Source organism: Typopeltis vanoorti, chromosome 4, assembly GCF_054136105.1.
Source record: "Typopeltis vanoorti isolate ZY-2024b chromosome 4, IOZ_Tvanoo_1.0, whole genome shotgun sequence".
Taxonomy (NCBI): Eukaryota; Metazoa; Arthropoda; class Arachnida; order Uropygi; family Thelyphonidae; genus Typopeltis; species Typopeltis vanoorti.
This window is the reverse complement of record NC_143552.1, coordinates 64,996,364-65,022,229: the sequence shown is the minus strand read 5'-3', so window position 1 is coordinate 65,022,229 and position 25,866 is coordinate 64,996,364. Positions and strand designations below refer to the sequence as shown.

General features: G+C 37.9%; 1 protein-coding gene across 1 annotated transcript in view; it reads right to left on the bottom strand.

The window, feature by feature from the left end:
- Positions 1 to 25,866, bottom strand: part of LanA (laminin subunit alpha) — a 1,191,635-nt gene that overhangs the window by 615,183 nt on the left and 550,586 nt on the right. The window contains exons 25-26 of the mRNA XM_090391815.1: positions 24,690 to 24,869; positions 14,016 to 14,114 (exon numbers count right to left, since the gene is read on the bottom strand). Coding sequence (XP_090247941.1) covers positions 14,016 to 14,114; positions 24,690 to 24,869 — 279 coding nt within the window. The remainder of the gene's footprint in view (positions 1 to 14,015; positions 14,115 to 24,689; positions 24,870 to 25,866) is intronic.

The window sequence follows — 25,866 nt, the reverse complement described above, 5'->3', positions numbered from 1 at the left end:
TGCTGCAATTATGAGAAGGACACTGACCTGCAGAGATAAGAGAGTTATCATTCCATTGTATAAGTCTCCGATCAGACCACACTTGGACTATTGTTCTCAGATTTGGCCCTCAAGATTTGAAGGGGATAAATTAACTATGGAAAGGATACAAAGATGGATGACAAAGATGGTTTCAGGACTGTACAAGCATAGTTATGAGGATCGGCTGAGTGAATGTGGATCGCAGAGTTTGGTGGATAGAAGAAGGAGATGTGATATGATTGAGACTTTTAAACTGTTGAAAGGTGGTTACAGGGTTGACACTGGGGAGTTCTTTCACTTGGTTGAACAGCGGGAAGGAGTGATGACAAGAGGCCATCCCTGGAAGTTACGAAAGGAAACTGTGAGCAAGCGGGTGAGGAGTGGTTTCTTTGGGTGGAGGGTGGTTGAACCGTGGAATGCATTGCCTGATGGAGTGGTGGGAGTGAGAATGGTCAATGAGTTTAAAGAGTGGTATGATAGACTTTGTGTTTCTTAGGGACCTCCCACGATGAGTCTTTTGACTCCATGGAGGCCTGAATAATAATAATAATAATAATAATAATAATAATTATACATGTCCACAAGGAGATGTGCTTTGCATTATGGGAGATACTAAGGCAAGTGATGAGAACTTATTATTATTATTATTACCACCCCAAGACCTCATGGAATCAAAGACTCTCTGGGAAGTCCTTTTATCACACACACACACACAGCTCATCATACCCTGTTTTAAACACATTCAAACTCTTTGTGGACACCACATTCTCAGGCAAGGCATTCCAATCATTCACAACTCTGCACGAAAAAAAACCTGCCTCTCACTCCCCTACTCACACCCTCTTTATACAGTTTCCAGGGATGACATCTGATTCTTCCCTGATCTTCCACTATTCACTGTAAAACTTCTCCATCATTAATCCTATAACAACTCCTTACCAACTTGTAGGTCTCTATCATATCTCCCCTCTTCATCCTCTCCACCAGACTCTGCAATTTACATCTTCTCAATCTTTCCTCATACTCGACATTCTATTCAGAAACTACCTTATACACCTTTACCACAAGTTGCTCCAGTTCTGAAAGTACTTCAGGTGCAAACTTTGTTTGCTTACACTTGGATAAAGGATAAAACCCAATATATAATTATTATTATTATTATTACACTGTGGATGAAGTCAACAGATTCATCATGGGAGGATCCTCCAACTGACAACATGTTATCATACTGAATCCTAAAAATCCTAAACACTTCCTGCATTAACAGCATATTCTGGTAATATATTCCATTCAATCACAATTGTCGATATAAAAAAATGTGCTCCTCGTAGCCCTCTTCACCACACTTTTACATAACTTCCAGAGATGACCTTTGGTTCTTCTTCCCCTCTTGCCATCTACTCTTTCTATAATCCCTTCTCGATTAATCTGATAAAGTCCACTCATTTTAGTCACACTTCTCTGAACCCTCTGCAATGTTTCTTCATCACACTGAAAACCACGTGACCAAATCTGAGCACAATAGTCGGTCTGACCAGTGCTTTATACAATGGCACAACTATCTTCTTATCCCTACATGTTAGAATACTTCTTATCAGCATTATGATGTGCAGTCTTTGCAACACTTGCTCTCGAAACTTCAATCTACTGTCAACGATCCTTCTCAATGTTGAATCTTATCCACTTCCTGTAGTACAGAACCACCAACAATATAGTACATAGCCTTATATTTCTGCACTCCAAAATGCATCACCTTGCACTAATTAATATTAAAACTACAACCCTCCCCACTCCTTTTGTCCAAATCCAAAGTATCTTCATGAAAGGAATTAAAATCAGCAGTGCTACTTATAATTCTCCCTAAGATTACATCATCAACAAATAACTGAAGATTTCCTGTCAGTCCACACGATATATCGTTTATAAACAAGTTAAACATCAAGAGCCCAAGAACAGAACTTTATGGCACACTACTGGTTAATCGTCTTTTTTTGAGACACTGCTCTATCATACACAATTTGCTGGTAGTATTCAGACAGCCAATCACCAATTGGCTGTCTGAAGCTATCCATTTCCTTTGCAGCTTGTGCATCAACTTATTATTATTGATATATTATTATTATTACATGACACCTCCAGGTAGTCCAAAAGCTCATCGAGGGAGAGCTTACTCTACAACTCTCTATCTCCATCACTCAATCCACCAACTACAACGAACCTCAACTACACTAATGCCACCTACTGCCGACCACCACCACTAGTATTTTCACAGACAGTCACAAACATCCATGCCCACGGCAGGATTCGAACCCACAGCCCTTTGGCTGGAGAGTGGATACACTAACCACTCGGCCAACCAGACTATCATGTGGTAATCTTTCAAACACTTTTGCAAATTCCAAGAATATCACTGTATATGATTCTCCCTTATCTAACACACTCGTTACCTTATCATAAAATGCAAATAAATTGCTAATACAAGACCTACCATATGCAAATCCATGCTAACCATCATAAAGAATACTATATCCATCAACCCAATCTTGTATTCTATTCCTAACCAATCTCTCCAACACCTTGTCTACAACCGCATTTATAGTGACTGGTTTATAACTGGAAACTTCTGTCCTAGAACCATGCTTGTGTAGTAGAACTATTTTGACTTCTTACCACTCCTCAGGAACTTTACCCACATTCATTAAATAACCAGGTGATGGGTATAATAAATTTAGTTTAATCCTTTATCCAAGTGTGAGAAAACAAAGTTTGCACCTGAAAGTATCTTCAGGACTGGGGTAAGGTGATACAACACCAGGCCAACTCATTGCAAAGGTGGAGCAAGGTACCAACACTCCTGTCTCAGTATCTCCTATAATGCAAAACACATCTCCTTGCGGATATGTCTAATGTTATGCATTAAGGGAAGGGCCACTACCCAGACTAGTTTCGACCTTTATTGAGGTCTCTTCAGTGGGAGCCAGGCCCTACTTTCAGGCGCAAACTTTGTTTGCTCACACTTGGATAAAGGATTAAACTAAATTTATTATACTCTAACCAAGTGAAAAATAAACTTTCAACATCTTTCTCTAAATCCAGAGTAATTTATTAAAAAAGGGTGGCACACCATTTGGCAACTCCTATAGGTAGAGATGACCTGCAAATGCTTCTGCCTGGTATCTCAGCTTGGGCCTGGCTCCCACTGAAGAGACCTTTTTCAGCAGCCCTGAGAGAAAGCTCCATGTTCCAGTCCTTCTTCAAACCTCTTCCAGCAGATTCCAGCAACAGTTTAGGAGAGCCGAAAAGAGAGCTCCGATTGAAGTCCTGCCTTGATAAGATTCCTTTGTTCTTTTTGTGGTTTTTTTTTTTTAGGCCTATACACGGCATTCCACTATTTTATAGGAATAGACTATCCTTGGAAAGTCTTCTTCCTTTCTTTCGTTAAATAATGTCTTCGGTTTTACCGAGGGAAAGAACCCTCGGGTTCGAAATAGATACTGGTGTTCACCAGAGGACGTTTGCAAGGGCTATTATTGACTGCGTCGGAGCAGACAATATTTCCGGTTTCACCCCTTATGGGGGGGAAGGTTTCAAGTTGTATGCGAAGACACTGCTACTAAAGAAAAACTTCTGAAAGGAGTCGAGTGCGAGGCAAAAATTTTTCAACCTTTTATGGTAGGAAGCTTTGTCAAAAGAGTAAGAATAGATCGTTTTCCGCTTGAATACTTGAAAGAAGACAATGACATCATAACTAAAGTCTTCTAGAAATGGGGAGCTGTTCGAGATATCGAAGTTGGCACGGACGCTGAGATCCCACAGTGGAAATCTGGTGAAGTCACCTTTTCCGTCATGATGAAGGCGGAAATTCCGAATTTCGTCAGGATAGGATCGGCCAGGGTAATAGTGAGTTACCCGGGGGTAAAGAGGCAATGCTTTAGATGCGGTGCCCTCACTCATCTAGGGGCCCAGTGCCCGAAGTTAATATGCAAGAACTGCCTAACAGCGGGCCATACAGTAGCACAGTGCCAGTCAGCATGCCTAAAATGCGGCACTAACGGCCATAAGGTGGACACCTGTCCGGACAGAAACCTGGCCAAAAAATTGGGAGGCAGTATTATGCCCAACACGGAAGCAACAGCCAAAAAATGTCATTGGCACAGAACAGAATGAGTTCCCTACCCTGAAGGCCGCGCATGAGGGAACAACAAGAAAGAATCATGCCGCCACGTCTGAAACACTGCCGAATACACCAATAGAGAAACCTACAAGCAGGAAAGACAAAAGGCAGAAAGAACCAGCCACCGAGCAAACCGCCACTACAAATGTAGCAACCGAAAATAACCAGCAGCACCAACAAAAAGGAACTATCACTGCAGTCACAATAGACGAAGACACGGAGGCAGTAGATATGGAAATCAACAATGCAGAAAGCACACAAAAGAGGCCAGCTAGCCCTGAAGAAGTAAATATAAAAAAACCAAAACCAGCTGAAGTTGGAAAAATAAAGTCAACTTCAGAACCCACAAAGTTCCCTCACGCAAAGGCCAATGCACCTATATTGCATCTCTTAAAAGATTTCCCCGAGGAGGAGGCGAGACTACGAAAAGCAATAGAAACATTCGGAGACATTCAACTGATACTCACAGGACAAAACGGGCCAAGAGTCGTCAGTGCAGAATGGAACGACGTGTTTGTCGATAATATAGATGAAATCACTCCTGAAAAGATCATTGGTCTTATCGATGCAGAGGACGAGGTGGGACTAGCACTGCACAGAGGCCTCTACATGCTAAACCACATCCGTGGAGACAAATTAGCAGATCTCATCATTAAAACCCACAACAATAGACAGCAGGAGGATTTAAACCTCGCCTAACAAGTCAGTCGACTCCTAGTATCGATCTGCCAGAGCAGGGAAAAAAAAAAAAAAAATTCTGGTTTGTTTTTTCTTCTTTTTGTCCTCTTTCAGATTAGAATTTTTGTTGTAAAAAAGGTCTATGTCTATTCCACACAGGAGGGGGTATCCTGAGAACCTGGGCTGCAAAGGCTTACACCGAGGCGGTGCAGCTCCTTGTGGGCTGCACCACCCAGGCCAGGCTCTGCCCCCGCTCTTCTCAGTATTAAACTGGTCATTCCGGTTGAAATTTCAGAATTTTCCTAGTTTCTTACAAAGTGTTATATGTAATTTTAAAGGTTATTTACCAGTTACTCTTTTTCATGTGGTGCTTCTTTCATTTGTTTTTCCCCACTTTCCTCGGGCAGACACCTGAAGAGGTGACTGACCAGGGAAAGCTGAAAAGAACGGATGGAGGGAGATAATGTCAGAGATCTGCTTGGTGCTGACATTTAAGTCAGGCCAAGTAGATCGACTGAGGCCTCTTTTAACTATCTACTGCTATCCACTCTATCTTTCTCCTCCTCTCTCACTATCAAGCTGACTCTCAGCAAAACTTTTTTAAATCTAAAGAGGCCAGTGATGAAAGGCATGAACTCCCATTCGACCTCAATAAAGGTCGAAACTAGTCTGGGTAGTGGCCCTTCCCTTAATGCATAACGTTAGACATATCCGCAAGGAGATGCGTTTTGCATTATAGGAGATACTGAGACAGGAATGTTGGTAGCTTTCTCCACCTTTGCAACGAGTTGCCCTGGTGTTGTATCACCTTACCCCAGTCCTGAAGATACTTTCAGGCGCAAACTTTGTTTGCTTACACTTGGATAAAGGATTAAACTAAATTTATTATACTCTAACCAAGTGAAAAATAAACTTTCAATAAACTTTCAACAGGTGTTGGGTATAGCTAACTGTTGTGCACATTCCTCAAGAATACATGGTGATAAGTCATCCATTCCTACAGTCTTATTAACATCTAAGCCAATCAATACCTGATACACTTCTGATTCTTTCACTTCCCATTCCTCTAATACTTGCCTCTCTTCTATATATTGCATGTACATCATTTTACACCAGTGTGATATATGATGATAAAGTGTTCATTCAATAATTCCATCCACTATATCCTATGCAATGGTCACTTTGCTGCCATAGCTATTATTATTATTATTCCAGGCAACTCCAAGGAGTCGACAGACTCATCGAGGGAGGCCCTAACATCGTGTCAACAACAACTATTTGACATGCACCCAGTATCTATCATACCTCGCCTTGAACTCATTCATGGTCACAGCACCCACAACAGACTCTGGCAGCTTATTCCACTCATTCACCACTCTCCAAGTAAAAAACCTAGCTCTAACACCCTTGCTAACCACACTCTTGCCCAGCTTCCATGTATGGCCCTTGTCCTCCCACCACCAGTCCTATTCCCAAAAATATCTGCTGAATTAATCTTATAGAAATGCTTCAGTAATTTGAATGTCTCAATCATATCACCCCTTTTAAACCTATCAACCAATTTCTGCAACCCACAAATCTTCAACCTGTTCTCATAAGGTTCATTCCATAGACCTGCTATCATCTTGGTCACTCATCTCTGGGTCCTCTCCATCTCCTCCATATCAAAATAGCTATTCACCAGAGTCAACATGGCATAATTATTCTTTTTCTTGCTTGCCATATAGTGGAAAAATTCCTTTTAATTAATACTGGCCTAACGATGTTAATTTATTTTTAGCGGTATCAATGAAAACACAGACTGATAAGAAAATAATTACTATTTATTAACTTATTTGACGATATTTTCTGGTATTATATCCAGCATCTTCAGAGAATAAAAACAGCTTGTCACAGTACACGAAACAACAACAATCTTGTATAACAATGGGACTAGTTTAAACAAGTGTAATGGACAACACAAAGCCTATGTGTTGATAGCTTATGATTTAAAAAATGAATTAACTTGAATCAAATACAAATTTTGGCAAAAAATTCTAACTATAATTAAACTAATTATTTAATAGCAGTGAAAAATAATATTTCTGGCAAAGTTTTCTTTTAAGTGAGATTAATGCTAAATACTGAAAAACAAACAAACAAACAAAAAAAATCATTCTACTTAGCAAAAATCTAATAAAAAAAATTAGAAGTTAAAGAGCATTTTAGATCTGGGCAAGATAATTCAGTTGAGGCTGCCTGGTGTGAGATAGATTCCAATAGCACAAAACATATTGTTGTTGCTGCTATAGACCAAGAGGTCCATGGGAAGATTTAGATATATTGGAAGATTTACCATAATGCATGCAGGCCAAACAATTAATATGGGAGACTTTAACTATGGGGACATAGATTAGACAGGGATGGGGAACCTTTTTAGTATCAAGGGCAAAAATTGCTAATTTAAAAACTTCTGCAGGCGACTGGCAAATTTTAACTCTTATATATAGTGTATGTAGTGTGCAATATATTATATATCTCAATAAGTAAATGTGCAATATATTATATATCTCAATAAGTAAATGTGCAATATATTATATATCTCAATAAGTAAATGTGCAACATTCTCATCTGATATGGTATCTTTTAATTACAATTATGTAGACATATAATTATAACAATCAAGCATATAATTATAACAATGTTAAACTTTTTAGTGAGAAGGCTGAAACTGCTTTTTTTTGTGAAAGCTTAGAAATATTAGCTGCCCTTGATGAGACGGCTACCTCGTAGTTCATTGGCAAGATTTTCATCAGTGAGTCTTGTACGAAGGCGATGTTTTGCCAGATTTAATTTTGAAAAAAATTACTCACATTGATAAGTAGTAGAAAACTGAGATGCTATTTTCAAGGCATTCTTTTTTAAAGAAGGGAATTTCTCAGAATCAATAGATTTGTAAAAGTCCAATATAGGCAGATTACTATATCTTGATCTCAAAGTGTTATCACACTGCGAATCAATCAACTCTAATTGCAAGGAATCGGAAGCTTTCTCAGGGCACATATCAAAAGGTGTTTCAAATATTTGTAACTCAGGTAGAAAGTATTTTTAACTTGGGTATAATTATGTTAAAGATACCAAGCAATTTTACACCTGGTTTTATTCCATTTTTTCCAAAGTGAGCAAACAGACAAAATGTCAAGTTTGGCTCCCACTGATGAGACCTCAATAAAGGTCGAAACCAGTCTGGGTAGTGGCCCCTTGCCTTTAATACAAAACATCATACATCCCCTTCTTGGAGATGTGTTTTGGCATTAAGGGTAAATATTAAGATTAGTGATCAGAGCTTGCTCCAGCTTTACCATGAGTTGCCTTGGTCTTGCACTACCTGTAGGATCAGCTAGTCTTGCATCACTTGCAGGCGCAAACTTGACATTTTGTCTGTTTGCTCACTTGGGAAAAAATGGAGTAAAACCAGGTGTAAAATTGCTTGGTATCTTTAACATATTTGTAACTCAATTCTTTGATTTTTTTATATCTTCAAATCTCCTTTGAAATTGGTTCAAAACACTCTGACACTCATCAGCATACTCACTTGTTGATTTTGGATTGTGTTCTCTTAATTTTGGAAAATGTGTAAAGCGTTTTTTTTTTTTTTTTTCATTTGGGTAAGAAATAATTGAAACATCGATTCAAAGCTCTTGATATGAGTGAGCAAAGAGGTCATTAGGCTGATTGGGCCTTGTAATTTCAAATTTAGATTATTCAAATGATTAGTTATATCTACTACAAATGCTAAATCCCTTTGAAACTTTTCATCCTCCAATAATCCTTTAATGTCAAAGAAAATTTTCACTTCGTCTTTAAGTTCATAAAATTGCTTGAGCATTTGAGCTCTACTTAGCCACCTAACTTCACAATGGTACAATAAGTCCCCATATTCGGCATCAAGATCTCGCAAAAATTCTTTGAATTCCCTGTTGTTCAACTCTTTACTTTTTATCAAATTAATGGCCTTTGTTACCACATTCATAACGCTGTTCATCTTGAATGACTTTGCTAGATTTTCCATATGAATGAAGCAGTAGCACACAATTAAAGTATTTAGGTTCATTTGACATTTCTTAAATTCTTTCTTAATCAGAGCCATGAGCCCTTTTTCACAACCTACCATGGATGGAGCACCATCTGCAGCGAGACCACTCAGTTTTTCATATGCTAAATCAAAATCCTTTAATGCTGAATTGACCATTTCAAATAAATCTTCACCTTTAGTTGTCCCCTTCATTAAAATCAATGAAGGGGACAACTAAAGCTAGAAATTCTTCTCATATATTGAAATCTGTAGTTATTCCCCATATAAATATAGCCATTTGTGCGGTATTTGACAGATCAGTAGTCCCATCGATGGCTAATGAGTAACACACAAATTCTGCTGAATCTACTTTCAATGAAGTTTGGATGTCATCAGCGATATCTTTAATATGGTCAGAAACAGCTATTCTTGATAGGTTTACTATATAGCTTAAGGAAATTTCAACGTACAATAGAATATGCATTAAAATAAATTTTAATACACTTCCAACATTTTGGCAACATCACGTTGCCATTATCGCCACTATGCCAAATCACCGCTACTCGCCATTCCCTGTTTGACGCTAACTTAGCTATCCAGCCACTCGAAGATGAGCTTTCCAGCACCTTAAACCACAAGATTTGGTCTATTTTATATGCCATCTCATGCACTGCTGCGGACAAAGAATTTAAAAAAGTACTGGAAAGACAGATAAAAAAATATGAGAATTTAAAAAAGAACTCTAACTCCAAACCACAACTTCCTACAGACACAGTAGTTAACCTTTCATCAATTAGTTTGAAACCTGAAGCACTCAATGCTCTCTCACGTGGCCACAACATCAGTATTACGCCCAGAAGAATACCTGCTGAAGACATTATGATACAAATTGAATGCGGGATACGACACCTTCCAAACCACGTTGCCAACAATATTAGATTGGATGTGGCTTGTGTTCTGACCAAAGCAAAACCACCAAAAACCAACATGCCCAATAAGAAAATTAAATCTCTGCAAGAATTAAAGAAAAAAGAGAAAATAATAATCACCAAAGCGGATAAAAGGAATGCCACAGTATTGCTTAGCCAAAAGGATTACACAGGTAAGCTGAATGCTCTATTGTTAGATCGGGCTACTTACTTCCCTATTGAGTACAATCTCACCAGCTCACAAATTAGAAAACTCTACAGGCTACTTAAGAAGGTCACTTCTTGGCCTGTAGAAGTCACTAACAAATTAAAACCGTTTAACTCCATCCCCCCCCCATATATATGGACTCCCAAAAATACATAAAGAAAATGTGCCATTACGTCCCATAGTGGATGGCATTGGTTTCCCCCATGTACAAACTAGTTAAACGTTTGGCCAAAGCCCTCACACACTATACTGGCAACATACACCTTCACACATAAAAAACTCAGCCCACTTCAAAGCCAGCATAGAAAACCTTACACTCGAACACACTGACGTAATGGTCAGTTTTGATGTCTCCTCCCTATTCACAAATGTCCCACTCAAAGAATCTTAGAGCTAATCCAAGCCTAAATTTCCTCCCGATATCACAGTCCCATTTCAGTTCACAATGAACTCAGACTATTTTGTTTGGCAAGGAACATTCTACAAACAAATAGAGAGAACAGCCATGGGTTCTCCACTCTCCCCACCCTTGGCCAACTTTTATATGGAGATGTTTGAAGAGAAAGCCTTAAACTCTGCCCCACAAAAACCAACCATAAGGCTTCACTATGTTGATGATGTGTTTGCTATTTGGCCACATGGCTCCGATGCACTCCTCTCCTTCCTAACACACTTAAACAACCAACACCCCAGAATCAAATTCACCCTGGAAGAAGAAAAAAACAACTGCCTTGCTTTCTTAGACACACTAGTCACCTGCCAGTCTGAGAAAACCAAGGTGATGGAACCTTGGATCCATCACCTTGGTTTTCTCAGTTTATAGAAAACCACCCATACAGGCAGATACATTCACCAACTTCCCCCCCCCCCCCCTCACAACAATATGGAGTCATTAAGACATTACACAACAGGGCTAAACTTATCTGTTCAAATGACAATGCCCTAACCACAGAACTAAACCACATTCTCAACACTTTTTTAGTCAATGGTTATCCCCCCAAAAAATCCAAAAAATATTGAAACCAATAAACCACAACCCCTCCTCCCCTTCACAAAAAGGATTACTCTAAATCCATCACCATTCCTTATATCCGAGGCACCTTGGAAAAAATCACCAAAATCCTAAAAAAACATGAATTAACTTCTTGTTACAGATCTTATAAAAAATTGGCATCCCTTATCCGCTCCACTAAAGACCAACCCCACCCCCCCCCAGACCTACCTGGTGTATACCAAGTCCCTTGCAGCTGCAAGCTGTCCTCCTTTGGCCAAACAGGCAGAACAGCTAATATCAGAATTTCAGAACACAAGGACTACATCCGGTTTCACCAATACAGCCACTCTGGTCTTGCAGACCATGCGCTGGATACCCACCATAGAATACGGTGGAAGAAGGCCACGATAATACACCATAGCAAATTCAAATACGAAAGGCTATTCATGGAATTAGCCTCAGCCCTAAGAAACAATCCAAACCTAAACAAAATTCGGTTGCATGAAACTGCCCTAAATTTGGGAAATCTACATCAGAAGATCTTCAGCCCAATCGGCCAAAAATACCAACATTGCCTGCTGTGGTGGTGGAGGGGGGGGGACACCATCAGGACTTTTAGGAGAAAGAATAGCTTCCTGCTTTGTTCTTCATTTACTGTTTACTGTGTTGTGCTTGCATGCACGTGTCTTGTATTTAAGTTCCTGTGATAATGACAATGTGACATTGCCGAAATATTGGAAGTGTATTAAAATTTATTTTAATGTATATTCTATTATAAGTTGTAATTTCCTTAAGCTATTTAGTAAGAATGTATAACCAACATCTAAGCCTTTCCACAAGAATCTTGATAGGCTAATATTTTTAAACAAACTCAGGTAAGAGATGGGTCATTTATCAATCTAATTGCTTTCCTCTGTATTGAGTCAAGCATTTTGAGGGAGCTTTTAGTAGCCGCACTCCAAATGTGAGAGCAGTATTCGATAGCTGGTTGGATTTGTATAAGGTTAACAGCTGTTTACGAGATGAAGTAATGTCTTGAGCGAAAGAGAAATCATAGTTTTCTGGAAGCTGAGGATGCAATGGTTGTGATGTATTTATGTCAGGAGAGGCCTGATGTCAGGATAATTCCAAGAAGAGAAATCTCATCTTGTCTGGAAATTTGAGTGTTATCAAAAATCATACTGGAGGGAAAATGGTTCCTTTTTGTGAGAAATAAGACAGAACTGGGTTTTACTAGCACTGAAGTTGATGAGGTTATCTGAGTCCCACTGGAGGATGTCTTGGAGGTCAGAATTGAGGGCAGTGATGGTTGATGTTCTGTAGGCTGAAGTGAGTTGTGTAGAGTAAGGTTTGTCAAATGAAAGAGAGAAGTGTAATGTGCTGTCATTTGCAAAACTGTGTATTGGGTTTTTCTGGACATAAAATCTCGATGGCAGTAAGGATGCAATCTTTCACAAGCTCACCTTCACTATGGGTTTTAAGTTTTTTAGCAATTTGTTCACACAATGCATAACTAGCTTGAGTTACAGATCTTGGGTGTTACCGCATGTCCCCATGCAAAGGAGACATGTGGTAGCACCCAAGAGGATAAAAGGCAAAAGGCTGAGCTAAGTGAATTGTGTTTGAAGGAAGCTCTTATCATGAAAGAATATCTCAAATCATCACCTAGATGATTTCATGCAGGGAAGAATTATTAAAAAGCTTGAAGGCAGCAGAAATGCTGATATTGCCAGAGAGTTTGGAACCTCACATAGCACTGTATCCAGGTTCTGGGCAGCATGCAGCATTTCAAACTAATGGAGCAAGTTCCATCCAGATATTTGCTGAGGGGTAGCCCTCGCTTTACCACATAACATGAGGACACAGATTTTTGGCTATAACAGCAAAATGAAATCAACACACCACAGCATGTCGGCTTGCAAGTCAGCTCCATTCAAGTTTATCTGTGGCAAGATGTCTGCAACAAGTAGGCCTATACACCCGGCCTGTAGTTTGCGTCCCTTTTCCACAGCTCATCGTAGAGCATGTTTTCAGTGGTGTTGAATCCATAAAAATTGGACAAGACACCAATGGGCTAATGTACTCGTTATAGATGAGAGTCATTTTAGTCTTCCCTCCAATTCTAGACAGTGCTTGATCTGAGTGACAGATTGCCATCGCGAGAATGATCATGAAAGGGATAGATATGGCAGTGCTAGGATCGTGGTGTGAGGAGGCATTATGCTTAATGGATGCACCGAGTTACAAGTACTGGAAAAAGGGGCTATGACTGGTGAACGATGTTGTAACAGAGTTCTTCGCCATCATGTTTGATTGTTCTGTGATGAACAATCAAACATGATTGTTCTATAGGTGAAGAATTCATTTTTATGGATGACAGTGTCCCACCACATTGTTCACAAGCAGCGGAAATACTCCTGGAGACCAAGGATATTAATCAAATCAGGTGGCCAGCATGCTCCCCATATCTCAACCCCATTGATCACATATGGGATGCGATAGGGAGATGCACTGCTGCTCAAAATTCTCCTCCAGAAAACAAACAAGGCCTTATTCTTGCTCTTGAGGCAAACTTGCCTACTCCTCCTCCTCCTCCTGAGTCACTTGATGCTAAGCATGGTATGACATTGTGAGAGCTGCATCGCAGTTCAGTGTGGGCATATTCTATCCTGAAATGTCTCTCTGCATAGTTTTCTGTAATCATTGTATATTAATTTCTTAAGTGCATCCTTTGGAAATTTGTAACTTTTGCCAAAAGCATATTGCAATTTAATTTGTATCAAATTTATAAAAAAGATGTTTGTGTAATATAATTTATTAGTAAGATGGCAATAAATTTATGTCCACATTTGGCTGTAGTCATGAAATTTTTTTTCATATACAGTTAAGCTTAAAATATATAGAGCTTAAAATTCATAATGCATTTGTATCAAAATTTATAACAAACAGATACTTACAACAAGAATAACATCAGGTCCAACAATACTTCCAACAGTAGCATCACGATCTACAGTAGTTAGAAGAGTATATGATATCATTCCTCCATATGATGTTATCTATTAAAATAAAATAAAATACCACTGAGAGTTTAAAAATCTCAAAACAAGCTAATCTTTTTTTTTTTATGAAGAAAGTCTGAAGAATAAAAATAAATATTGGGTTGTTGCAAATGAAATGGCTGTTGAATGACTGTCAGGTTTCTACTGGTTGCTGAAGAAAGCAAGTGCTGAGGTATATGCAAATTTTTTATATCATGTGACAGCATCACACATGGGTGATGGAAATGTAGTATTTGTTTTGTTCAATGAGCATCAAACATTGAATACTACCAACATCAAGTCAATCATGGAACCCAGTCAATTAAGGATGCTATACCTTTACGAGTTCAAATTGGGAAATTCTGCAGTGGCTGCAGTAAAAAACATCAATAAAGCATTCAGCGGAGGAACAACTAATGAGAGATCCACTCGGCATTGGTTTGCAAAATTTTGCTCAGGAGATTTCAGGCTACAAAACAAACTCCGTGGTCATCGTCCTTTCTCCATTGATTCGAATGAATTAAAGGATTTAATCAAATCAGATCCCTGACAAACTGTACGAGAAATCGTGCCGACACTAAATGTACTTCTCAACTGTTTCACAGCACTTGGCAATAATAAGAAAAGTAAGGAAGCTCGATAAGTGGGTGCCTCATGAACTCACTGATGAAAACAAAGCATGGCATTTGGAAGCGTGCTCTTCTCTCTTAAGAAGTAAAGAAGAAAGGTTCCTGCAAAGAATTGTGACTGTGGATGAGAAGTGGATATTCTACGACAATCATACATGTTCGTCGCAGTGGCTGGGAGTGAAAGAAGCTCCAGGAAGGACTCCAAAGGCACCTCTGCATCCAATAAATATGTTTACTGTATGGTGGTCTTCTGCTGGTGTTATTCACTACTCATTCCTTCCATGAGGTGAAACGATAAATGCAGCTCAATATTATACAGATATGCGGCAAATGCATGACAAATTGTGCCTTAAACAACCAGCACTTGTGAATAGACATGGAGTCCTACTGCTTCAGGATAATGCCCAACCACATACGGCAGTGTCAACCATACAGCAAATCAACAATTTGGGATACAAAATTGTGCCTCATCCTCCATACTCTCCTGACATTTCCCCAACAGATTACCATTTTTTTGGCACTTGAGCCATTTTTTGTCCAAGAAATGCTTTGCCAACGATGCATCAATTTATCGAACAGTGGAGAACTTCATCACTTCCAGAGACACTGATTTTTACAAATTTGGTATAAATGATTTTGCCACACGTTGGCAACAATGCATTGATGCTACTGGAGATTACTTTGATTAAACAGGTATTCTTCTTCTTTTTATTCTCTTCTTTTTCAATCGTCCTTAAAATCGGCCATTTCATTTGCAACAACCTGATATTTTAAAAATTGAATATATTATCATCAAAAGAAACCAGTCAACAGTAATTAACAACATCTATGGAAAGTGCTGCAACTCTTTTCATAGAACTCAACTATCTTCTTGACACTTTTTAGCCAAGGCTATAGCTCACACAAAATCCATAAAAGACTGCATACCCCCCCCCACACACACACACTTCTTCCTCACCAAAGACACAAGAGCAAAATTCCACTACCCTATTCCACATATCTGAAATACATCTGAAAAGACAGCCAAAATACTAAGAAAATAGAACCTTCATATCATATTTAAACCACATGTGAAATTAGCAACTTTGATCTGCCCTCCTTAGGACAAATTCCATCCTATAGCATATCCTAGAGCAGTGGTGGCGAACCTATGGCATCCGCGACAGAGGTGGCACACCCGAGAATTTTGCTGGCATGTCAACAATTTACATATGATATCCTTTAATATGCTTATAAATTATTCCACCTTTTTTTTTTTAATTGTTACAATATGTACAAGTTAAATTTTGTTTTACAGGAGAGAGCAGCTATGAAGCCATGAATGTGCAGTATTAACAAAAGATCACGTGACCCAAAGACAAATGGAACTGACAATTTCTGAAATGAGTTGAAATGCTAATTCTTTTCAACCGAATTCCATAACATCTGCAACTGTCATAACAACATTCACTATATATTTCTTAGTTTTAAGACATTCACGACGGGATGTCATTTATCGTTCCGACAGAACTTCTCATTACCGGCGGGATCAACTCACACAAAGTTTCAACACTTGGTTGATTTTTATTGCTGCTTGTTTGTGTTTGAGCTGGAAGGGGAACTCATGCAAGCATTATATGGCATGTTTCAGTTCGTGGTAGAATTTTATTTGAAGTTAGCCTTTGTGATCTGTCATAATGACATTGAGAATTTCAAAAGCAATCACACAAACACTTATTTCATGTAATTGAAAAATTGGACAATAGTTTTAATTAGATACTGTGTTTTCGGTGCAACATATGGTTTTGCTTGCCTATACAGTGTAGTTTCTGTGAGAGGGGGTGCATGTGATTCATTAGTTAGCGCCGTTTTTATTCCAGCTGTCTCTAATTGCATTATTTGTGGAGAAATATATTACACAGACTGCAAAAGCCTATGTACCTTATTCAGGGATACAATAAAACTTTTTTTTTTCTTGCATCTACAATATATACTGGCTGTTGGGGAGGGCGTGTTGTTTTTTGTGTGGGAGGTATATATGCAAAACCTTTTAATGTCTTTTTTCGTAAAGTAAAATCAGGGGTGCCAGTTATACGCGAGGACAAGTTATATTCGATGGTAAGCATTCGCCGACAAACATCCTTCTACTGCTTCCCCTGCTCCGCTGACTTCTATGGTGAGTTACAATGCATAAATATTTTTCTCACTACTGTTTTTTTTTTTTCAAACCAACATCATTAAAATCAATTTAATAATACAATAATCAATTTCATACTGAATAATATTATAAATTTTTGGTGATCAGAAAGGGATATATCAATGAAACTCACCAAAAGTTAATTTAATGATGTTGGACTGAGAAAACTACAATATTGTAGCATTAGTCCTGTGATTGATAACTAATTTAAATGCATACTTTTATATTTCTCAACATGCTACACCGTATACATTAAGTGTATTAATACTCTTTACGATTATGCCATAATTAATTATTAATACTTATTTACTAAAATAAATAGCTAAAAGGCTTCACATCGGCGATACAAAATTATATAAATTAAGTGGATGTTAAATTCAACATTATCTCAGAGCCAACTACAGAAACTATAGAGACGTTTAGTGCGAGATTTGACCAGAGATCTTACAGGAATATACTCGCCGCCATACTACGAGTTGCCCTAGTGGCTAAAGCAACTGGTAGTATGGCAGAGAGTGTATTCCCGTAAATTCGCTAGTCAAATTTCACACAAAAATTCTATAGTTACTGTAGTCAGCTTTGAAATAATGTTGGATTTAATATCCACTTCATTTATATAATTAATACTTATGTTAGTTTAATGTATGAATTTTAAAAAATGGAAACGGTATTTACGAGTAAGTTTGTTGGGACTGAGCCCTCTAATACAATAAGAATAAATAAAAATACAGTCTTAGAGAAAAAGAATTGAGAACGACTGATACTTAGGATTTCCTGAATTTTCCCTTTTCTAATCGCATGTGCGTTCATTAAGCATTTCACATCGCGCATCCGCCAGTAGGCAGAAATAAGCAGCGGCAAGTGCATTATTGTTGCATATCTGCACTGTTTTGTTTTTGCTACTGTAAATGGGAATTATAAAGATAATTTAATTTAGGCATATAATAAAATGTTGATTTTTTTGAAACTATAAAAAATGCATTTGATTTAAGTTGTGAATTATTTGGTTACTGTTCTACTGAACATGACTGGTGAAAATAAAAAATGAAAATTACCACAGTCAAGCAGCAGCAGAGAGTTCCAAAGCTGGTGGACTGAAGAGTATGGCATGATTAATAAAGACAATAAAGCAATATGCGTTTTATGTTCTGGGACAGTTGTGTGCAGAACGTCGAACGGCAATATGAGACAAACCATAAATCGCTCCTTCAGAAAAGCAAGGACGAACAGAAAGAATTTATTGTTCGGGCAATTAAAAATAGGAATATCCAGTCAACAAACCTGATGAAATTTATTGGCAGTCGTTCAAGTATAACTGCTGCTAGTTTCTTTGCCTCAAATGTAATTGCCAAACATGGGAAACCTTTTAGTGATGGGGAATATATAAAAGAAGCATGGTTAAAATGCACACCAGTTCTCTTTGAAGATTTTGAAAACAAGGAAAAAATTATTCAAAGAATAAAAGATATGCCTTTGGCTAGAAACACGGCGAAAGATAGAATCATAGAAATGGCTAAAAATATAACTCATCAGCAAAAAGCAGATATAAAATCTTCTGGTTTAATTTCTCTTTGTCTTGATGAGGGTACTGACATAACTGGATCAGCTCATTTAGCAATTTTTATTCATTATTGTGTTGGGAATAACATCAAAGAAGAATTGATAAGTTTAACATCATTAGCAACAACAACAAGAGGAATAGATATTTGCAAAGCAGTTGTAAATGCAACTGCTTTGCAACTATATCTATATCTCTTGCTGAAAGAGATATAGATCCCTCCAAAATTGTATCAGTAACTACTGATGGTGCTCGCAGTATGACTGGAGAGGAATTTGGGTTGGTCAATTTATTTACCAAACATAATGGACATTCAGTTCTGAGTTTTTCATTGTATTATAGTCCGCGCGGTTAGCCTAGTAGCTGTGCGCTTTGCAACCATATGAATTGGGAAGGAGTATCCCCGGTTCGATTCCTGTCGAAGATGTGAGGAATTTAAGGATCTTCCTCAGCCATAGCCAAGTTAGCTGGTCTTGGGTGTGGGCAATAGGGTTTTTTCCACCAGTTTATCTGGCGTTTTTCATCCAGCAAGCAGGCAAACTGGCCCCCATTAATACACACGGATCTACAGCCATAAATACTTAACCCCCCCCATGAGGGGGCTCAAATCGCCCCAATAGGGACGGGGGAGAAAAATGGAGGAAACTCTATATAAATAAATAAATAAATTGTATTATACATCAGCAGGTTTATGCGGAAAGGCTAATTTCAAGCCACTGGAAGATATTATGAGCATTGTAACAAAATTGGTCAATTTTATATCGGCACACGCTTTAAATAAACGAAAATTTATAGAATTATCAAGTGAGGTTAACTCGGTGTACAATGGTTTACTTATGTACAACGATGTCCGATGGTTAAGTCGTGGGAAAGTTCTTCAAAGATTTGTTGAATGTTTAGATGAAGTCAGACTTTTTTTTTTACATAATGAGAAAATCATTGAAAAATACAATCAATTAATGAACGTCGAATGGCTTTCGAAATTAATGTTTTTTACTGATTTGTGTTTACATTTAAATGAATTAAATGTTAAACTGCAAGGTGTTAACAAGACAATTATTGTCATGTTTGATTTAATCAAAGCATTCGAAGCTAAATTATCAATTTTTAATCATACACCTTTTGGCAACTCGTATAAGTAAATATGACCTCTCCATTGCTTCTGTCTTAGTATCACCACTTCTGGGTCTGGCTCCCACCGACAAGACCTTAATAAAGGTCGAAACCGGTCTGGGTAGTGGCCCTTCTCTTAATGCATAGCATTATGCATGTCAGCAAAGAGATGTGCTTTGCATTATGGGAGATACTGAGACAAGGAGTGATGAGAGCATGGTCCATCTTGACTATGAGTTGCCTCAGTCCTGAAGATACTTCAGGTGCAAACTTTGTTTGCTTACACTTGGATAAAGGATTAAACTAAATTTATTATAGTCTAACCAAGTGGAAAATAAACTTCTATGTCTGAATAATTATACTGTTCTATGGTTAAACTAAAAAATTAACTTCCCTCCAAAATTAAAAAAAAAAAACACTTAAACTCAAAAATCTAGCCTAAAAAACTTTCATATTCACTTTACCAACATGCATGGCACAATAACTTAAATGACGTGCATCGTCATCACCTTCAGTTATCGAAATCTAGTGTTTTGTTTCTGATTAAACCCCAAATTTCTGCAACATCAACTAAAATCCATCTTAACTGCCCAAATTGCACCTTATATGGCTCTTTCCATCATAAGGGCAGTGCTTTGCCTTTATGCATTTAGATATTCCTTGCCAAAGGATGTCTAATCTAGAATTTCATCTTTTTGACCTCCTGTGGCTTAAGATTTCTTTGCCACATTTGGTTTCGTTCATCAGCTGCCTCTACTGTTCTCCTAATTCTGAAAATCTTTCTTACCTCTTTAACTTTCTATCTTCAAAGCTCGATTTCATTTAGTCAACATTCCCAAACAGAAAAGTCATCTTTCTAGGTGATTTCAATGTCTAGAATTCAATCTGGCTCTCTTTTTTGAAATTTCACTGACCAAACTGAAAGAGAAGCAGAAATTTTTTCAGTAAGCAATAACTTTAAACACATTATCTCCTGACCAGAATTCCCGACAATCCTCTTCACTCACCCAACACTCCACTTCTTAACTAAATATAGAAAACTTGTTGCTTGTGCCATTGGCAGTTGCACCTTCTGGTCTTTTGCCAAAGTTGCTTTGTTCAACTTTTGTCTGCCTGTGCTATTTCCTCATTCTTATCCTAAGAGTTGCATTGTAGTATCAGCTATTACTTCTATTACAACTATTACCATTACCTCACCCAAATATAAATTGATCTCCTGGAATCACTCGAACTACTGCATAAATGACCAAGGGAAATGACCTCTTACCATACCAGAATCCACACACTGTATGCCTCCTATAATTTTTTTTAACAAAAAGAAAAACTACTAAATAACTTGGATACTAAAAAGTCTTCTGGTCATGATAGCATCTCTCTCCAATTGCTCTCAAACATTGTGCTCCAGAGCTAACACCCATCCTGTATCATCTCTGTAATTTATTATACATATCTGGTACTTATCCCAATGCATCTCAAAGCAATCTCATATCCATTCTAATCCAAAAAAAGGTAAAAAATTACTTATCAATTGCCATCGCCTCTATCCTCTCCAAAATAATGGAGAAAGTCATCAATAATCAACTCCCTCAATGCTTAGAGGCCCACCAATTAATCAGTGACCACCAATACAGATTCTGCCATTCAAGATTTACAGCTGACCTAGTAGCTTATATCACCCACCACCGGACATGTACCATGGAAGGGTTCGGAGAAACTTTTGCTGTTGTCCTTGATATTTTCAAAGCTTTTGACCATATGGCATTGAGGCCTACTAAACAAATTGCCATCCTTTGGTCTCCCTGCCACCCTCTGTAATTGGGAGCAAGATTTCTCTCTGGTCGCTTTCTGCAAGTCATGGTAGAGGCTCCCTCTCTTTGAGCTTCACCACCAATGCTGAAGTGCCTCAAGGCTCTGTCCTATCACCTACTCTCTTTCTCCTATACATAAATGACCTGCTCACAATCATCACCTATCTTATTCACAGCTTTGCAGATGTTAATACTCTCCAATCATCCTACTCATTTGACAAACCATGCAGTACTATGACATCCCAGGCTACAAGATCAACTACAACTAGCAGATGATCTTAAACATTGATTTACATACCATCTTTCAATGGGGTGAGGACAACCTTGTCATATTCAATGCCACCAAAACACAATCTTACCTTTTCTCATGCAAAAGACATCCCCTAACCACACCCACAGTAATACACAAATCACCAGACAAGATCAGATTTCTTTGCTTGGCTCAACATTCACTTCAGTCTTTCCTGGTATAAACACATCACATCAATAGCCTTCTCAGCATCCAAGAAACTTGGCATTCTCATTCATTCAGGAGTCTATTTTACACCCAACCAACTCTTAACGATATATAAATCTCAAATCCATCCACATTTAGAATACTGTTTGCACCTAAAACCTCCTTTAAAAATCATTAATACTGTCCAGAAGTGAGTAATTAGGCTCATAGAAAATCCCTTTCTTACAGATTATCTTCAGCCTCTAACCCCACAGGTGTAATGTTTCAAGCATTGTATCTATTCTACAGGAAGTACTTGAAGAATAGATACAGGAGCAGTGACATGGCATCCATCACCCTTCAAATTTCAGTTGCACCTGTTAATATAAGAGCAGTAGCTATTCAGCATCCCTTTACTGTGCAACTACAAAACATATTGAACCTGCTTCTATTCATCCTCTTTTATTCCATCTGCCTCTTGTCCTTCCTCCTGAAGTATTGCCAAACAACTATAACCTGCAATTCTTCAAAAAAAATAAAAAAAATAAAAAATCATCAATAAACTTGCTCAGACCTCATCTGCACTACCACACACACACACACACACACACACACACACACACACACACACACACACACACACACACTGATGTACTTATGTGTTTAAGGTTACCCGGTACTGAGATACATGATCAAAATTCGAGCAATAAAACAGAAAATGATGGAATGGGGAAAGGTATAGACTTTCCATAAAATAAAAAAAGAACAAAAAAAAAGTTAAAAGACCTGTATAAAGAGAGAGGCTAAATCATAGAAAACCAGTGTAATGGTATGGAATGCAGCAACATCATTAAAAACATCACCATAATGATAGAACTGTAAAGGCAGAAACCAATGGAAGAAAAAAAAATTAAAATAAGAATACAGCAGTCTTAGCAGATAGACCTTCAGCTGCATTCTTCAATAGACAGTTCACCAAATTCTGTGAAGAAACAACTATCACCAAATCTGAGCAGATGACGAAGAAGTTTACCACATAAGACATTTTTGATTCCTTTCTAAAAACACTATAAAATTTGTCTGAAGACAATAGTACTGTAGGAAACTATAACTATGAATACTAAAGCATTCTGTGCTTGACTCCAAGACTATTACAACATTCTGGCACTGACATTCTTTCCATTAATAACAGCAAAACTTGGTATAATGAAATCTTTATCCTCTTACGGCACAAACTTCCACAGTTGGGTAATAACAACAACAACACTCTGTAACTTACTGAAGTTCCAAAGATACCCCCAGCAAGAGGTATCTTGATTGACGAATTGCGCATGGTCACCTTTCAGTTAAAGCCATCAAATATCTGTAACATTAAAGATCCAATCTGTGACATCTGTTACAGACTGAAAACATTTGAATGTAGAAAGTTTAATTACTATTTGCAGCAAGTTTTTATTTCTTTTAATGTGGTCAGCATTCATTATGAAGAATGTTTTTAGTTTCGTTATTATTATTATTATTATTAATACCACATCTCCGTGACGTCAGAAGACTCATTATGGTAGATACATGCTTTTACACAAAACCCATCGAACTGGACTTCAAACTCATAGCATTGTGTGAATGAATCCACATTCACATGTCCTCCCTCTCCATGTGTCAAGTAATAGGAGGAAAATTTTGATTTTCATAATTAATGAGTTAAAATATGATTTTTCATATCTCACATGCTTTACATTATGAGATATGAAGCCAACTGATGTAAAGTCATCAGTCTCTATATATCAGTACCTAGTTATGAAGATACTTAATGCACAAATGTTGTTTGCTTATGCTTGGAGTAAATGTTATATTGAAACCACATAATGCACAGTAAAACAGTAATAATGCAGGACGACAGATATAATACTAAGTGAGGGAGTTCTAATGAGCAATTTTAGCAGTTATATATAAGGGGTCCTTAACCTACGTCGTCCTCGACATGCATCGTTTCAACTTTACAGCTGAAATTCCATAAATAATTTAAAAAAATAAATTTCGACTTGAAGCAGCACGATGTAAAATTCAACCGTCACAGGCGAACTTGTTTGTGAGCATGGTGGAAGAATACGCTGTTACGCGGCATTTGATTGGGGGGGGGAAGCGTCGCTTGGGTCCCCGCATACACTCTTTGGGTACTGTATGCATTGTTTACATCTGTTCTCTCACTTTTGTGTTTGTGTTTTTTTGTGACTTTTTACCCTTCAACATGGCTCCCAAACGTAAGCCAGTGTGTCGAAGAAAAGGAAAGCCATTACATTAGAAGTAAAATTAGACATTATTAAAAGGGCAAAAAAGGGAGAAACGCCAACGAACATTGGCCGCACATTTGACTTAAGTAGTATCACAGTCAAGTATATTATCAAGGATAAAGTTCGCATTCTTGAACACGTGAAAGGATTGGCAGTCGATTTCATGAGTGCCAATACATGATGGCCTAGTTCTGTTTCTTGATATATACATATGACTTTAGGGTGTTTTAGGTTATGTAAGTAACTTAGGCTATGGTAATTCCGACTTGCATCGAAAATCGCCTTACGTCGGTCTGTAGGAACGGATCTCCGACGTAGCGCGAGGACCCCTGTATAGGTGACTTATGATATGTTATTTCATATGAAGTATTATTATTTATTATTATTATTATTTTCCAACTACTAACGTTGCTCAAACTTGCTTAAATTTTTGCATTATGCGATATTTGAGATACTTTCGATGGTCAATTGGTAGTAGCAGAAGCTCTACCAATCGACCAACCTTTGCTGGCAATGTTTCATGTGAAATGTATAACAAGAAAACAACATAAATAAAAGTGAATGATGATGATATATAATTACCTTATTTCCCAAATATTCATCAGGTGCTGAAAAATAGAATAATATTCCAGTTGGGAGCTCAGATTTCAAAACTGCTTTTATAAATCCATCAGCTTTATTCACATCAGCATCTAAAGATACCTCTTCTAAGTCAGTGTCCAGTTTTATTCCTGTGCTTTTCCATCCAGTCATCTCCAATATCTAGATAAAACAAATATGATCAATATATTTTTACCAATTTCCCTATTATGATGAACATCCTTATGTAATACAAAATAATAATCACTGGACAGAATATATTATGCATTTAATAAACACATGCATTATTAATTTTCAAGGATCTCAAAACGTTATTTGCCTCTATGAAGCCTAACACTCAAGTGTCTGCACGGTTAGCCTAGTGGCTATGTGCTTCACAACCATATGCCTGGGGAAGGAGTGTCCTAGGTTCGATTCCAATCGATGACGTGAGGAGCTTAAGGGTCTTCCTCGGTTATAGCTAAGTTAGCCAGTCTCGGGCGTGGACAGCAGGGTTTTTCCCCTAGTTTATCTGAGGTTTTTCATCCCGCAAGCAGGCAAACTGGCCCTATGAACACACACAGATACAGTCAAGCATACTTAAGACAATCCCTCCAGTCATAGATCTGAATTGTCAGCTATGCCGGTCCCGAGCCCGGATAAAAATAGGGGTGATTGAGGTGGTGCTGTACCTCCTTGTAAAAGGGGCTCATGGCTGTTGAATCACCATACAAAATGAAATGAATGAATGAATGAATACTAAAGTTAACTTATTTGACTATATTATTATTATTATTATTACTCGGTAGACTCTCCTATGGCATTCAAACACTCAGCGAAGAGAGGGCCTTCTAGATCACACAAGGCCCTCTCTTCGCTGAGTGTTTGAATGCGAAGAGAGGGCTGGATCTATACTGCACTATTTCTTCCCCTTTCCAACTTATGTTTCTATCATGTCTCCTCTATTCCATCTATTACTCAAACTCTAGAGAGAGATGTTTCTCGATCTGTCCTTGTATGCAGAATTCCATAGGCCAAATTATATTATATTGCATGTGCATAGGGCATGATGTAGTCTCATCAAAGCCTTTAAGGCAAGAGATCAGTTAGAGAAAACTTTCACTAATATAATACTCAGTCTACAAAGCCCTCAGAAAAAGATGCATAATCCTGCACTTAG